The sequence below is a fragment of the Atheta coriaria genome, unplaced genomic scaffold (genome assembly GCF_025399875.1).
Source record: "Atheta coriaria isolate IRGN ID8LTWV9N9 unplaced genomic scaffold, Caltech_Dcor_3.1 hic_scaffold_3_pilon, whole genome shotgun sequence".
NCBI lineage: Eukaryota > Metazoa > Arthropoda > Insecta > Coleoptera > Staphylinidae > Dalotia > Dalotia coriaria.
The window spans coordinates 1,228,901-1,245,973 of record NW_027045445.1 but is presented as its reverse complement, the minus strand read 5'-3'; the positions used below and the strand labels follow the sequence as shown (position 1 = coordinate 1,245,973).

General features: G+C 41.0%; 1 protein-coding gene across 3 annotated transcripts in view; it reads left to right on the top strand.

The window, feature by feature from the left end:
• Eip75B (Ecdysone-induced protein 75B) overlaps positions 1-17,073 on the top strand; it is a 38,162-nt gene that overhangs the window by 7,436 nt on the left and 13,653 nt on the right. The window contains exon 1 of one of the 3 annotated variants that reach the window (XM_065317491.1): positions 5,605-6,018. The exons of 1 other annotated variant lie outside the window; for it this stretch is intronic. In XM_065317491.1, the coding sequence (XP_065173563.1) occupies positions 5,841-6,018 (178 nt within the window). In that variant the 5' untranslated portion in view covers positions 5,605-5,840. Of the gene's footprint in view, positions 1-5,604; positions 6,019-10,945; positions 11,151-17,073 lie in introns of those variants that run through there. One more of the 3 variants, XM_065317494.1, reaches the window with a different exon arrangement.

The following is a 17,073-nucleotide window of genomic DNA, read 5'->3' as shown; positions in this document are numbered from 1 at the left end:
ACTACTGATCTGCTAACAAGTGTTGTAGTTAGCTAGTGCTGCCACCACAGTAAATACCTAGTTTATACAACGGATGTTTTATGAACTATAACTTGCCTGGGTAGTAGTGTTTGTGGGAGCACGCCGAGCATGCCGAGGAAAAGGTCGATAAAGCGCGCACTTGGCCTTCAAACGCGGTGAACGTCACGCGAGTCCTGCGAATCCTGCAAATGCCAAGCGCGGCCAATATTAACACCACTGTGTGTGCACACATTTTATCAACCATCCCACACGTACACACCCTCCACCCTAATAAAATACAACCACAACCCCTATTTTTAACTTTAAATTATACTCTATCCATGCGTCACTATTCCAGGTTAAGCTTGATGAGTCAAACGAAAAAACCTAAAAATAAATCCGTCGTCATAATTTCTGGAAATACTCGACTCGAGCGCTGCGTATTGCTCTAGTAGAGAAAATTTATAAATTTCGATAGTGTTTTGCTCGGGTTGGGTTTTGCGGGTCCTCGACGAACGGAGAGACCTGCTTGGAGTTGGTTGAACCCGCAGCGCCTAAACTAGGCCGATCCGCGATCCGTTCGCTCGCGCACACCGAGTGCTAACACTGCTAACCAACACATCGCCGAACACTGCCATTTAAATTATACACCAACACACACTCATGGAATTACAATCGCACTTAGCACAGAGCGAATCGGACGCGATTTTGTTTTACTTATCGTAGTTATTTTATCATTACCACATTATACAGGGTCGGACTATATAAAAATTAATATTTTAAAGTAAAATTATTAGGAATTTGAGATTTTAAGAAGAAATTTTTTGTAAATTTTGGTTTAAATCCGCCTCTGGATGTTTTAATCGAGAGTGTTCTCTGTTCTGGCGTCCCCGCGGGGTTGCCGAGTGCGCTCGAGGTCGTCGACACCGATTCGGTGCGTTCGCTTATTAATTTTCTCTTTCGCGCGCGTTTACCTCGGCGAACTTCTTCGGCATGTGCGCGCGCGCGAGTTCGTCGCACCTCGGCCGCCATATTAAGCCACACACGCACACGACCGCAACGAGAAATGTTGTTAATGCTAACTAAGTGAAGAAACTTAAGCCACACACACTTAAGTCTCTTACTTGACAGAAAGAAAGTGAACACTTAACAATTGAGTAAAAAAAAACTTTCACTCAAATAAATGTTGCAATAATTAAATTATTATTTGTGTGTCTTTAAAAAAAAGTAATGCTTAATTATTTTTTATTTTCATGCTCATGCATTATAAAAGAAGACCTTGAACGCAATCCGTTCTCGATGCCCGACGTGTGTGTGTGTGTGCATGTGTCGCCGTCGAATAATAATCTATTTTTACGAACGCGTCCACGCTAATGATGTGTTCGAAGCTGAAGCTAAAACTTAAAAAATCGCTCTTTCAATACGCTGACTAAAATTAAAAATATAGTAATAGTATGATTGGGATGTTTCTCGCACCATACGGTGGATATGAAGTGCGCGGTGTATATTTCCACTCTCGCTGTGCGGCTGCGGCTGTGCCACCGCCGGTCGTTGACATCGAACCGCGCTGACCTCAAAAATTGAGGTCGCAACATTTTTATACGAGCAATAATGAGCGTATGTGCGCGCGCGCTGATACCGATTGCACACACACACACTAGCTGTGTTGTGTATATGTTGTATTATAGCGCGCGTACTCGAAACCAACTCAAATGATTTTTATGAAAGCATGTGCGATATGTGCGTGCGAGCGAGATAAAGTGAAAAGGCGAAGGCAGAAAGCAAAAAAAAAAAAAGAAGTGAGCAAGCGAACGCGCTGTGTGACACACATTCCGTGCGTCGAACCGATCTCGTTTCACAGTTCACGCTTTTGCATGACGCCGCCGTCGTCCGTCACAAACAAGTGAAATACACCAACACACACCACAACAAAATACTCATAATATCACATCATGAGAATAGTGAGAATTATCAATTTTTATTTTTATTTTAAAAATCAACAACTTACAGTGTTGCCATATTTTTATTTTTAACCTAACCTACAACACTGTTGCATTTTAATATTTTTTTAAAATTTTGTATAAGAAAGAGAGAGTGCTTGATTTTGTTGATTTTATTTTGTGTGGCAGAGTGAGCACGATCAGCGTTTGCGCTTTTGCTCGACGGCGGCGTCCCCGAGGTTTTTGGGTGAACGTCCTGTCAGTAGGACAGGCATTAAAATGATCTTGATGACGTAAACGCGCGCGCGAGCAACTCGCGCAACGTTTGCAAACACACACACACATACAATTAATAAACAATAAACTTAATAATAAACAAAAATAAACACTAAACAACTATACCAAGTATATTTTCAACTTAATTCAATATCAATAACAACAAATAAAAATATAAACAATAAAATTATTATCTATTGTAATCACCCTGTATATATTTATCATTTCAAGGAAAACTTGAGAAAGGAGTCGAGTTCGACCGGGCGCGCGCGATTTTTTCGATATTTTTCTGTGTCAACAACACATCATACCTACACATGAATCAAGAATTATAAAAAAAAAACGCGCCGCGCTTGTACTTGTATTTGATTATTATCAAACTACAAACTACAAACTAAAATGCACAACTAAAGGATTAACCTAGAGCGAGAAGGCGAGGAGATTGGTTAAGTGTAAGCGAGCAGGAGTGATTTATGCGCGTGCGCGTCGCGATTCGAGGATTCGAGGTCCCCTCAATCGACGGGGCGATGAACTTTCGCATTACGTTTTCTTCTCTTGAACTAATTTTTGTTTTTTGAAGGCACACACATACACACATCAATAAACCATGACATATTGTAAGCAATATATCCTTAGTTTACCTATAGTTATAGTTGTTTGTAGTCGATTGTAATAATAATAATTATAAAAATATTAAAAGCGAAAGTTTTCACTTCACTTGGAGTAAAAGTATGAGTAAGTGTTGGTGTAGTTATAATTTAACCGGATCGCACGCTATGGAATAGTAATACAATGATTATAATTATGATAATGTTTATAATATTGTTGATTAATGGTGCTAATGTTGTTGCTATTGTAAATGTTAATCTGCGCGCGCACGCAGCGCGGCGAAGCGAAATCGTAAATTAATGCGGCCGGTCGTCGAACTCGTCAAGATACTCGTAGAACTCAAGACAGCTCAAGTTCTCCATTAATCTTTCTCTTCTTGGCGCTTGGCGCCATATTTAGTTCTTTCGCTTGTCAATCATGCTTCAAGCCATTTCCACAATGTAAATAATTAATCACAGGATACAAATGAATACAAATTTTAAGAAAAATTATTCAAAACTAAAAAAAGAAAAATTTTATTTTTCTCAAAATCTGTTAGTAAGCTCATAACTCAAGAACGCATGGAACAATTTGGTCATTTCTTTTTTTACAAGGTTCGTTAACGTCCAAGGATGGTTTTTACGGCGAGAAAAAATCGAATAATTGCCGGAAAAACCCTAAAGACAGCCCTTTTCTCTAGGATAAAAGTTGGCATTGAGATTCAATCATAGTTATAGTTGAATAGTTGAATCCGAGATGGGGCGCTGATGTGCCTTATTAGCAATTCTTTATATAATTAATTTGTTTAAAATAAAGTAGCGAATCTTATTGATATAATTGACACATAATATGTTTAGAACAAGAGAGTAAAAACGAATAACATTTTTATTAAACACTACCGGGACAAAGTCGCGGGCTAAAACTAGTTTTTGATATTTTTTTAATTTTTATACTTTTGTATTGTTTATTATTGCCTTGATTGATTGATTCGCCATGAACCGTTTGACCGCGTCAATGTTGCGCGCCTTGTAGAGTAGGTACTTGGAAAAATCGCAAATAGTTAATAACAAATCGCGAATTTAATATGTCACGTACGATCGATTGGCGGATTAGCACTGCAGCTATTATTCAATCAATTGCATTCGAATCGGACGAGCGTGTGGTGAGTTTGCGCGCGCGCGATGCCTTCAAGGGCGCGTGTTACCTTTCGCATTGCATTTTCTATCGATTGCGAATTGTAATTTGTTGATTGCCCGATTGTAAATTGCAAGTCGCCGGCGATCGATGTAGGCGTAAATTGTTATTGCACATTTTGCAACGCACTCAACACTCAACAATACTGCAACCACGCGGGATACTTAATAATGAATAATGTTTTTTCGTATTAAATGTTATTTAAATGTTAACAAAGTGTTACTTAACTAATCATTGTTTTTTTTTTCATTTCAGGTGAGTTTTATCTTCTATAATATAAAAATGAATGGAAAAATTTGTAGGTAAGCGAATAACTCAACAACGCTTAGACCAATTTGGTCAATTCTTTTTTTAAAGTGTTCGTTAAAGTCCCAGGATGGTTTTTAGAGGGAGAAAAATTCGAATAATTGCCGGGAAAACCCTAAAGACAGCCTTTTTCTATAGGATAAAAATTGGCATTGAGATTCAATCATAGTTATAGTTAAATAGTTGAATCCGAGATGGCGCTGAAGTGCATTATTAGCAATTGTGTATATAATTAATTTTTTTTAAATAAAATTGCAAATTTTATTGATAGTATTGACACATACTATGTCTAGAACAAGAGAGTAAAAACGATTTACCTACATTTTTATTAAACACTACCGGGGCGAAGTCTCAGGCAAAAGCTAGTTAAACTTATAAAAATAACTATTTTGAAGAAAAATTAAAAATGGTGAGTTATAAAGAAAATGGCGGATTTTCATTATAATCGAAAGTTAAATTTAAATTTGCAAGAGTCGTATGAGAGAAATCGTAAAATCGCACGTAATTTATTTGCTCGACGAGTGAAAGTTCTCGCTCGTCTTTGTCTTCTTCTTCTGCTATGCCGCGGCATGGCGTTTAGCGAAGAAACGTTTAGAAATTCCGAACGAAAACGAAATTAAGTCTTCGACGACGACGACGTCGGCGAAGAAGTTACTGACCTCGTCTTGTCTGCTCGTCATTGACTTGGAGCGTTAAAGGAGCATAGCTGGTAATTTGATGTTGAATGTGAAAGTTTATTTTTTACATTATTACAATCGTAAAAGAAGAAAAAAATATTTTTTGAGAAAAATCAAATAATTTAACTTCAAATTGAAAAATTTCAAAGAAATTCTCAAATAAAATTAAAATTTCCAAGTATAATATACCTTGTAATATATACACGGCTGGTTTAACAGTTTGACTATTTGCTAACACACTTTGCGCGCTGATTAATAGAACACCGTGTATACAAATAGCATTGAAAAACTACGCTGGTGTGTGTTGTGCACGCGCGTGCGAACGATGTACGTGCGGTAGTGTGCGCGCGGGTCGTCGTACTCGAGCGCGAAGGAACTGAGTTAGTGGGTCAACATCACCCAACTCACTTGCACTCACATATAATGTAAGACTTGTGTCCTGCTGGTGCGCGCCTGCTGCTGGCGAAACACTCTCGCTCGCAGTGCGCGCGTCTCTGTTACGTTTCGCCCACCAGGCCGTGCAGCAGCGCCGCACACACGAATCGTGTAACGGCGTCGCCGCCGGAGTCCGTGCGATAACGTGACGAACGGTGCTCGCCGCAACACACTGCGCGTCGCAGCATAACCGTAGTTTTTCGCGAAAAACAAAACACACGCACTTCTTTCTTGTTTCGTTTGTTATTGCGAGTGACAACAACAACAACAACCCCGTTGAAAATTGTTTACACTTGTGTGGACAGCGTAACCATGCAGTTGATTATTAGTGGCAATTGGCAGTTTTAGTGGCAGAAATTTTGTTTTTGTTAAATTTGGTGGAGACTTGTTATTCTTCTAAAAAACGCTATATTCATCATTCAACATGACTGTTAATGAGTATAAAGAGACTGCTTGTGCGACTGCACGCGATGACGGTGAACAGACGCGCTCGGGGGGTGAATCGCCACCCCTGCATCATCATCTTCAACATTTGCAAATACATCCGGCTGATCAGCAAGTTCCACAGGACAGCGAGAATCTTTTAGGGCGCGTGCTAGCAGGTAAATTTAATTTTTTCATTTTTTGGGGATAAATTACATTTTTACCAAAATTTATGAAAAAAATATTTTTTTATATTTAATTTTTAATTTATGAAGTTTTTACTGGGGTTGTAAAAAAATGATACATTTTTTGAATTGTTGAATTCATGTGCGGCATGTGTCATGCGTGTGTTCTTTGGTTTTCACTTTCAAGACGACGTGCGAATGAAACGAAAAGTGTGAGCAAGCGCGCGAGTATGAGATGACGCTATAGCTGTAGCTATACGCGGTGCGAGCGCAGATCGTATCTAGGGCACGCGGTACCCCCGCGCGAGGCTAGTTCAATGCACTGCTTGGCCTTCCCCAGTTGATTCGCATTCAACACTCATACTCATACTAGAAACACACTGTATGTTTAAAAAATAGTCATGATATTTACACTAAATCAGTAAAACATTGATACATAGCTATAATATAAACTAAATTTGAAGGTCTTGAAGATTTTTAAGGATGGTAAATTCCAGAAGGGTCAAAAAGGGCTTAGTCCTGAGGTCGTTCACCTCTAGGTCGAGCATTTCGATACTTGCCGCCCCCACCGGGCAACAAACATGGAAACTGGGCCAAGATGAAATTAAATGGATTTTTGCGCGCGTTTTGTTTGTTGATGTTTCATGTTTGCTCACCGCGCAAAAAACCAGCGAATTGTGCGTTTTTTTGTTAGTCTCTAGTCCGCCATTCCCCCCACTACTATATTCTCCATGAGCGCGCATGCTGTATATTCTGCAACAGTCGCTGTAACCTCGAAAGTTCAACGCTCCGCGACCGCTAAATAGGTTACCTGAACGCCGTGCCACAAAATGAGGGCCACTTCACACGTGAAGTTGTCTGTTTTTTCGATTTTATTTTTGCCCAAACAAGATAAGCTCGGTTTTTTTTTCTATCATGTGTATATTTGGTCCTTAGGGGTTCATCGAACTTCATCAAAATCATTATCAATGATTAGGATTGCGCTAAAGGATATTGCGGTTTATTAATTTTAGGTGCGATTATTATTTCTGATTAAATTGACACATGATGATGATACAAAATTCGTGATTACGCGCACTTTCACACTTTTCGGTTTCTTTACTGACTCACTCACTCTTTCGCTATATGTATTTCAATTAGCGAGAGTGAGTGAAACCGACGCACGCGACCTCAAAAACTCTGCCGAGGCAATGCCCTGCTCTCGTGGCGCGGGTACGACGGCTCGGCCTCGATTCGCTTCCAACATACATACCCTTACAAGGGAGCAGCTCACATCTACATCAACAACAAACACCCTTGGTTTGTGGTTGTGTGGTTGTGTGTGTGTTCGACGTCCTTGCATGCAAATAACTAGGCTGTCCCGGCGGCGAGTGCAATGACCTGCTCCGGGTGGCGGGGGTAAAGCGGCCCTTTGGCGACCTGCTTTTACGAAATGAGGGCGGCAGGACGCGCGCGAAGCATTCAAGGGCATTCACCCGCGGCTGTGTGGTGCCTGGTTGGTTGGGTGTTCATCCCTGGGATGAACTGTTGAACTACATTTGCACATTTGCACGCTGCAATTCCAGGTCATCTTCAGTGCTTATTTTTAGCACCTAGAAACTTTCTATACTAGTTGAGTGTAAATCTATCAGTAGATATTTATTTATCTATTGGTACGATCGTAAAATTAGTTTGAAAGAAAGTGAAAGCTTTCTCTTTACGTCGACGACGCGCAGCGCTCGTGAAAGCGAGGTGCGAAGAGAAGACGTTTTCACTTCTTCAGCAAGAGGGCAACGCACCTCACCAATCAGGTCATGCTAAGTCATCTACACTTAAGTCAATAGACTTTTACTTTCTTCCGAAAGTTATTGAGTTGTATTAAATTGATTTTCAGTTTTAATCAATTACTTCAGCCTTAATAAACTAATTACATTATTATGCTCATGAGTCTGTGGGGATCTTTACCCAAAGCTTATTTCTGTATTTCAAAACTTTATAACTTTCTTCATCTTTATTGTATACCGTAATTCTTCATCCAAAATTCACAAATTTCCTAATATCTTTTATTACCTTGAAAAACCTAATCCCCGAGTCGGACGGTTTGGCACGACTCGGATTCCCAGAATCCAATGGTCAGCTTTCCCTCTCTTCAATGTCATACACTTTCTTCTACCAATCCAATCTATTACTTTCTTCCTACTTCCAAATTTCTTGTCACCACCCATCAACCTGAAGGGTTGCTGGTGGGTGACAAGGGTTTAGGAAGGACAGTTCTTCACATTACTTCAAACAATACAGTTCTTAACTATACTTCTTCAAGACTTCTTAATAAACATTGTTCGTGATAATAAACATCGTGTCCTTTACTCACTCATCAATTATAACATTTGCACTCACTCACCGATCCCACAAGTCTATTGACTTGTCCACCTAAATTATTCATCAAGGTTGTTTCTATTCGTTTCTTTTTCAGTGTTCTTTTTTTTTTTTCGTGCTATGTTCGGACTTTTAATGACGTCCATTCCACATATATTATTCTAGTGTTGGTGTTGGTCGTTGGTAGTTGCATAAGTCACAAGCGTATGTTGAATGTGTATGAGTGTAGCTATACGTCTACTTTTGTTACTTATAGACTAGAGAAGTTGTGCACGCTTGGTACGCGAGTGCGAGTCGTGTCCCAGATCGGTGACCTCGCGCACACTCTGGGTGAATAACCCAGCGACCTCACCACCCTTTTCACAACTCGCCAGCAGCCACACACTGCTGTATAGATTCTGTATGGATGGTGAGATGTATGCAAGTAGTAGATGCGTGACTCGGTCTATTTCGGTGTCGCGCGCGCACGCCGCGGCATGCGATTCTATTTCTAATCTACCCCCGCCGGCGCGGCGCATGTGCAACGCGCGTGCAATGAGGATAGGTCAAGAAACTTGGCGAAAATTCGACCTGTGATTGAAATAAACTAACACAACACTTTGGGAAAGGGAATGATTGATGATATTTTGTAGGAATTCTAGAAAAGTCTTACAAGTGTGGTTAGGTTTTGACTTATGACCATTAGTGCAGGTCAGGAAACTATTTGGACTTTTAAGGGTTAGTTAGCATTAATTTTAGCTTAATGGTTTTGTAACTTTTTTTGGTTTTTATAATTTTTGGATGATGGATATTTGGTGGTGACTTAAATTTATTCGTTCGTCCGTCCGTGTGTTTAACCCGTCCCTGAATGGGAATTTGCGTAATCGGCAAGCGAGCGAGCGCGAGGCGAACGACACACAATCGAGAGTTCGGCCCAGATAATGAGGCGGCGGGTCGTCGGCCGGCATCGCGGTCAAGACTCCACGGCTATATCCAACACCGCACCAACTCACATACACACATCAAACACACATACAAAAATCACAACTATATACCTACATTAAATATAAAAAAGACAAGTACAAGACAAGTACAAACATTTTTCGATTCTTTTTTTTGTCTCTTGGTTGATTTGTTATTGATTAAAAATCAAACGCAAAAAACAAAATGAAGAAATGATGTGTGCTCGTGGTGTTGTTTGTTGACGTTTTCGGCGTAATTGTCGCCGGCTGTATGTGATAATCGACCCATTTAATATTCGTTATTTATATTTCTGCGGTTGATTGTATCAACACGCTGTGACACATGCGAGTATACTTAATTCAAGTAGAGTTGGTGTGTGTGCTGCGAGTGCGCAATGCTCGCGAGTCGCGAAAAACGAAACGGGCGGCCCACTTTCGATGCGCCTTGGTCAACGACCGACCGACCTATAACTTTACACACTTATATACACTGTGTACGAATCACTACGAACAATTACGATGTTATACGACACCGCAAAATAAACAAACTTTAAACTAATGCAAAACGCTGAGGCTTGCAATTTAAAAAAATATAAACACAAAACAAATTATTATTTATTATTATTTATTAAATATAAATTATGTTGGGTAATTAATTAATTGTTACACTTTCTTACCTTTTTACTTTCTTCCATAAACATAAACATCAATAAAAATTTATTTAATGTTTTGTACTTTTGCTGGAATTATGTCACATTGCTTTTTTTTTACTTTCATATTGCAATTTCAGCATGCAAGACACGGGCGCACGCGCATTGTCAATAGACGTACGAATATATTCGCGACGTTGCTCAATTATATTGCTCGGTGCGTGATTTCTAATTTCTCAACGAATTCGAGTCATCGGCAATGTGTCTCAATGACGAACTAAATTAACACATTGTTGGATAATTGTGTTTGCTCGGCGTACGCGAAAGAAAATGTAAAAATATCTACCCAGTGGTTACACTTGACGTCATTATGAATTATGCACGTGGCAGAGAAATTGCACGTGTATGAATTCATCTAATACTTAGTTTATTTTTAATTTGCACAAATAATCAAATGTATGCGTGTGTGTGCTTGAAGCTTATAGTTGATAACCTAGAAAGTTTTATTAGCAGCGGAGAGCAACGAACTCTCGAGGTTCGCGGCGTTCGAATGGTGTCACCTATAACGCGGCGTGTGTTGCTCAACGATAGGCAACCAAACATACATTGATCCTAAAGTTTACAATGGTAAAGTTTACTTGTTTAAATTTATCTTTTTAATATTGTTGAGGATTATCTTGCAATGTGCAATGAAATCTCGTGGCGGTTTGCATGCGATGTCAACGTGACTCATGGTAAGGAAGTGTGCGCTCAAGGGGGATGATAGGAGTGTGTTGGTGCGTCGTCGGGCGCGGGAAAATCATATTCGTCATCAACAGGTTGCGTGCCTACGTTGGCTTGGGGGCGACGCATGCGCATTAGGTAGACTAAGTGTGTGGGTGCTGTACCCGGCGCCGAACCGCCGCCGCCGCCAACAACAACCCCCAGCCGTCCATCAGTTCCTCCTCGGACTCCGAAACCCATCGTTGGGTTTAGTCTAGCCGGTACAAACGCAATCTATAAATAAATAGTTACTAAACCGCAGTGAAATTGGGTTTTGCATAGCGAAATGTTTAGTTAGTACAAGTAACTGGGTAGTTTAGCAGTGTGTGACATTATCGGATGGGAAATATGGATGACGACGTAATTAAACCTTTGGTTTCTGCGAAAACACCGCCAAAAATACAAATTACACCGCCAGGTAGCAGATTTTAATTAAATACGATGTTATTTTTTATAAATTATTATATTTTCTTGTGTTTGAGATAAAAATGATTCGTCCTTGACTTTTATGCAAAAGGTCATCGTTTTTCTATTTCCATGCATTTTTTTGTGCTTTAAGCTACCGGTGATTTTATTGTCATTATCATTAGTGTGCGGTTGTGGTGTGTGTTTGTTCTAGTGCATTAGTGCATTAAAAAGATATTGTCCTGGGGCGGCTGCGGCTCCCGGCGCCCACGTGGTGGAGGAGCCGATGGTGGAGGCGCGGTAAGCGCCCGACCCTGACCGTGAAAATCCCGGCCAACGGCTCTGGGTGGATGCGCGCGGAACGAACGGAACGCGCTGGCTAGTACACCCGTCGCCATCTGGCGTCGCCGCGACGCACTTTGAGCTTTGCGCGCTCAAGGTTGATGCGCGTGTACGTTAACAGAGGTCGTGACTGCAGTTGGTATAGGACAAAAGCACTATAATAAACGCGGGAGAACTTTTGACTTACAATTATTTATAGAACACATAGAAAATAAATTTAAAAATTAAATAAAAAAAGGAATTAAATTAATAGGATTAAAATAACATATTTATAGTTTTAATATTTATTTTTATTTATATTTAAAATAATTTTGTTTTTAAGAATTTTTAGGAATTAACCTATTTTTTACTGAAAAATATTTTTATTTAGTGGATTTTTTAAATTAGTTTAGAGCAGTTTAAACTGGTTCTAGCAATGTTAATATTTTTCTATTGTTTTTCCGTTTCCTCATGAGTGAGTCGCGCTCGGGCTATATGAGTTCATTCGCGGGTTCGCTGCAAAAGAGACCGCGAGCTAAGACCGTAATGAGTCCATCGAACGCAGCGTAGCACCGACCAACCGAGGTCCATAACCGCGAATGGGGTCAAAATCCGCGCGCTCTCGATGCGAGTGCCCTCATTTGCGGGTTACTCGCCTGATGGAACCTAAAACCACTGAGACCTAAATGAGCTGAAAAAAAAATTAAAAATTATTTCTCATGAATTATTTTTAATTCATTTAATGTTAAAACTTAACCAGAAACAAACGAAAGTTTACTTGTGGAATTTGTTATGAATAATTAATATTGCGCCGCCATTTATCGCTGGTATTATTTTAATCTGTGCTCGCGTTTATGCTCACGCTCTCTTTCATCATAATACTTAACATAATTAAGTGTAACAATTAATGGCAGTAGTAAAATATGAATTTATAATTTGCACTGGATTTAATTTATGATTTTTGTAAATTTCGCACGATTCGTGTAATTTTTTAAAAGCTTGATTCGGTGTGGCGGTTGCGTAATTGCGCGCGTGTCTCCAGTGCCAGTAACCTCTTTGCGGGTCACTCACCTGCGCCAATCACGCGCACTCGCGCCAGCTCCTCGCGATAAACCCGACCGATATCCTCGATACCTATCTAACTGCTCGCGAAGCTCCAAATCCATCTGTAATAATCGCGCAACGAAAAATTCTGTGTACTTCACTATGAATTGCGATTTTGCGAGTATGGATGATTAGCGCGAGCTTATCGCAGGTGTTTGGCGGTGCGATTCGTGTCGATTTACAGTTGATTTCTTATCAACCTCGGAAACGACGCGAAAGTAGGAAATCGGTTGATAGGATTAGTCCTCGAGAGGGCATTGTCCTCGCGAAAACGCACGAAAACTTTTCGGTGTAAACAACTCACCGTTATTCGCAGCATGTCGTAGAATAGTAATAATAGAATTTATTGATAAAGGTGAAAAAAAAATATTATGTTGGAACACCGGACGCGTGTTGGCGTGTGAGGATATTAATACATAATCTCGCTTGTGACTCCATACGAGTGTTCATTATAATTAATTAACTTTCGATATGCCATTCTCGTTCGCGCTCGCTCCGCTTGTTGCTCTTCGAGTTTGCTCTCCGTTTCTTCGCGCTGCTGGCATGGCGACCGCCTGCGCCACTATCATACATTTCGTTTGGCCCGCATCTGCCCGGCGCAAAAACGAAACGAATCCACCTCCAAATTTAAGAGAAAAAAATTCATGTCGACGAAGAAGTTGAAGAACACGCGTACAACGTAAAAGAGAGTGACGTCGAAAAATTCCACCGGGTTAGTGAACAGCATTGACCGCAGTTGGGAATAACAATCTAGATTCCTAGCACTTTGCGCATCGATGATTTAAGCATGACTATTCTTATACTCAGAACGTAAACACGATTGTTTTCGGGACTTAATTATTGTTTATCGGAATTTATAATGAGTAAACGACTAAATTGACCTGAATAGGTTTGCAAAAACAATTTTTTGCCCAACCCATCACTTTCAGAGGTGTATTTTATTCTATTTTTCGTATCGGGATTATTTTTGAGGTTAATGTGACTTTAGTTGAGTCATTCGAGTTCATTCCGATCGATGTGTGTACGCGCTCGTGCGAGCGACCATCGAACTTCGGGCACTTGGGGTTTCGGGTTCATCGTGCTGCAAAGGTTGCAGATCGGTAGGTAGATGGCTCGGGAGAGCGGGACGAGACACGATGGGCTCGCGCGCGCGCGCGCGGCGATCGCGTTCTTGAGGTAACGGTGTTTCGCGTCCGTCGCTTCGCGAGTTCGACGACGCCGCGAGTCGCGCGAGGAGGCAACGAACCGACGATGACTTCTTCTTCTTCTTCTTCGCGCAGAAATAAAGGTTAGCTTACCGGCGACTTCGGCGAGACCATGCGCGCACGCACGCGGTCGCTACGGGCGTACGTTGACGTCATGTGGAGTGCAATGCACCCTCAACTCTACTCAAAGTTACAAAAGTATTTTGATGGAATTTTCTCGATAATAATTACTTAAGTCATATTGACCAAAATATCTTAACTCTTAAGGCACTTGTGTAAATGCACCACTTGTGAATTCAATTATGTTTTATTGTCTTTGCTGATTGTTCGGTAAAAGTTTTGGGCGCATCGCCAGCGCCATCGAACGAAAACGAATTTCGAGCGAAAGTTGGCCCGGCCCCGAAATTTCGGCTACACAACACGCTCGCGCGCGCGCTCATTGGCTTCGATTTCATTAAATCGCCTCAATCGATTCGAAAGAAAATCGAATTCAACAAATTCCGATAAAAATGTAAACGTTTTCGCTGAATTTTATGGAATTATTATGACTTAACACATAATACTTAAGTAATTACCAATGACAGCTGTCAAGCAGTACCCATCATTGGTTATGTCTCTATTGTTGGTGTTATTGGTAAATATTGGTAATTTTGTATGTGCCTTCGAAGAATTTCCAAATTGACTTAAGTTAAGTCAAGTTACAATTTTCAGAACTGTAATTTTTTCCCCTAAATTGCGATTTCATACTTTGGAGATCTTATGGTTTTATTATGGTCAATATGGTGGGCCAGTTTTGTCTCGCTCCAACCCCAACTAAAATTTTGGGCATCTAAAAGCGATCAGTTCCTGTTGTAAAACGATTATTCCGACATGGCCTCAAAATTATCACAAACCTTTAAAGAGCACAAAAAAATAATCCAAAATGGCCCAAATGTCCTTGTCCTTGAGCACGCCCGCCCATGACTTAAGTCACATTTTCGGCCATTAAGGCAAACAAATAATTTCCTGGTCAAATATTTGCGTGTAGTGTTGTGTGCAACGGTCGTAAATCACACCCAAACGTTTAACCTCGCAAAAGTCAAGTCTGGCATGTGTGCGTTTGCTGGGAAGACGTGACTTAAGCATTACAGTACTTACTTCACTTGTTACTCGGGTACAACGCCCGCAATTTTCAAATGCATTTTGCGCACACATGTACGCACACATTCTTCATGTGTGCGGTTGTGTGTGAGTGTTGGGTTAACTTGGGCTCAGGGTGCGCTGACTTCGTCATAATGGCTTAAGTCGCATCGCTAGACTAGCTCGCTCTAGTGCGATGCACTTTGCGTCGTGCATTGCGCAGATACCGTTCGTTTTTGGTTCCGAGACGGCGGCGGCGACGCCATTCCTAGAATCTAAACCTAAATGGACTTGACTTAAGTCATTCACAAAAAAGCATCTTCCCATCTACGAATGACATGATTTTTACAATTCCGCAGAAAAAAATTGTCACGTCTGTTGTAGGTAAATACCCGAGTGACTTAAGTGACTTAAGTGACTTAAGTCAAGATTAACAGTTATTCGCGAACCTCATCGCCGATATTATTCATAAGGCGCTTCGGCCGGTGACTTATCGCGAATTTTAATGCGCGTCGTGTTAGAATCAGTACACACCTGCAGTCCAGTCGGCCGCGACTTAAGTCAAGTTGTTCGCATGCTGCGCACGAAAGAGCGAGACGGAAGCGACGCACACCGAAACGTGCGCTGTAGCAAAATAGCGTCAATAACCTTTACAATAAAAAAACACACAAAGTTTTTGTGAGGGTTGCACATACATTGAGGGTTAAGTTTAACATTAGGAACATCTGCCCGCATATTATGATTATAATTCACTTCCTCGTCTTGTCGAAGATGTCGAGGCTTGAGGTTTGGAAGAATTCGATCCACGCCTCAATTTTTGATCGAGGGTTCCTTTTTTTTCTCGAGGGGCTTGAAGTCGCGTGTGCGTTGCATATGAATTCCGGGAAGCGGCACGTGTGCGCCACGCTTGCAAGATGCACACGCAGGTAGTACCCGGAAACTGCGATTCTTTTTGGCCCATGCGATCGGATTACGATTATTACGCCGCAATTAAATGTTTAGGGCTGTTTGCCATCTTGCGCTGCGGCGAACAATGCCATGGCGCGCGCTCGCAGATATTTACGACATAACGACATTTTGACTTAAGTTAAGGCATGGAATGTGGGATTGCAATAAAAATCGATTTTATTGCGATTTATTGACTTTTGCCGTTACAACGCACTAAAATCTGATAATATTTTAATATCTGAGCTAAAAATTACGCTTGGGATAATTATGTGTATCAACAATATATTTTATTACGTGTTGTTCCGGTTTTATAAACAATTCCAAGGTGTGCGCTCGTTTTTTGATGGGTTCTGTTTGCTCTCAGAGGTGACTAACACTTTCATGGCCCCCGAAAAACCGTGACGATATATTTTTGGCATAATTCGGACTTGACTCAACTTAAGCCAGATCTTGCGTCGAAATCTAGAGTTCAATGTCGTACGCTGACGTGTTGGGAATGTGAGGTTTCCTCCTAACGTGTGTGCGACGCTCTTTTGTTCCGCGAGGTTCCTGGGTCACCGACTGACCATGGCCGAATGCTTGTACTCTACGCTAACCTCAACAAACACCTCTAAAAACCGCCCATACTCAGCCTTCGAGCGTTCCAAAACTAATAATAATTAAACTCTAGATTTATTTATGTTTTTGCAAGGTCCTATCATGCGATCTCTGGTGGGATATGATCTGATTTTTTCTCGCACGCGCGCTGATTTCGTGATTTGGTGTATTCAGTGCGTTTGTCTCACTTTTCGCGCGCGTTTTGTGTACCACTGGGGTAAGTGACTCGGCGTGACCTCAAGCGCGTTCGCGATCGGCGAGTCGCGCGCGCGCGCTCGTACACCTAGGTCACTGGCCCGAAGAAACCTCTCCTCAGGAGGAGGAGGACGCTTCGCTTCGCGATGAAAAACGAAAAAATTCACTCATACACACGCACACTCTGCGCCGCAGAATGCGAGCGAACGAAGAACAAGAGCGATGAACGCTCGCCAGGAGGACAATGAACGCACCACACTAGAAAAGTTTACTTGACTTAAGTCTATTTCGAAAAAATTTACTATTGCCCAAATATTTGCTTTAAATTTATGTAAAGTGTAAGATTTTTTGGTGCCTTCGGGATTTTACGATTTGTTTTTATACATATTTATAGTTTTATTGCCAAAAATCAGTTCATAAGCTCCGAAAAGTCCGAAAAGTCAGTAA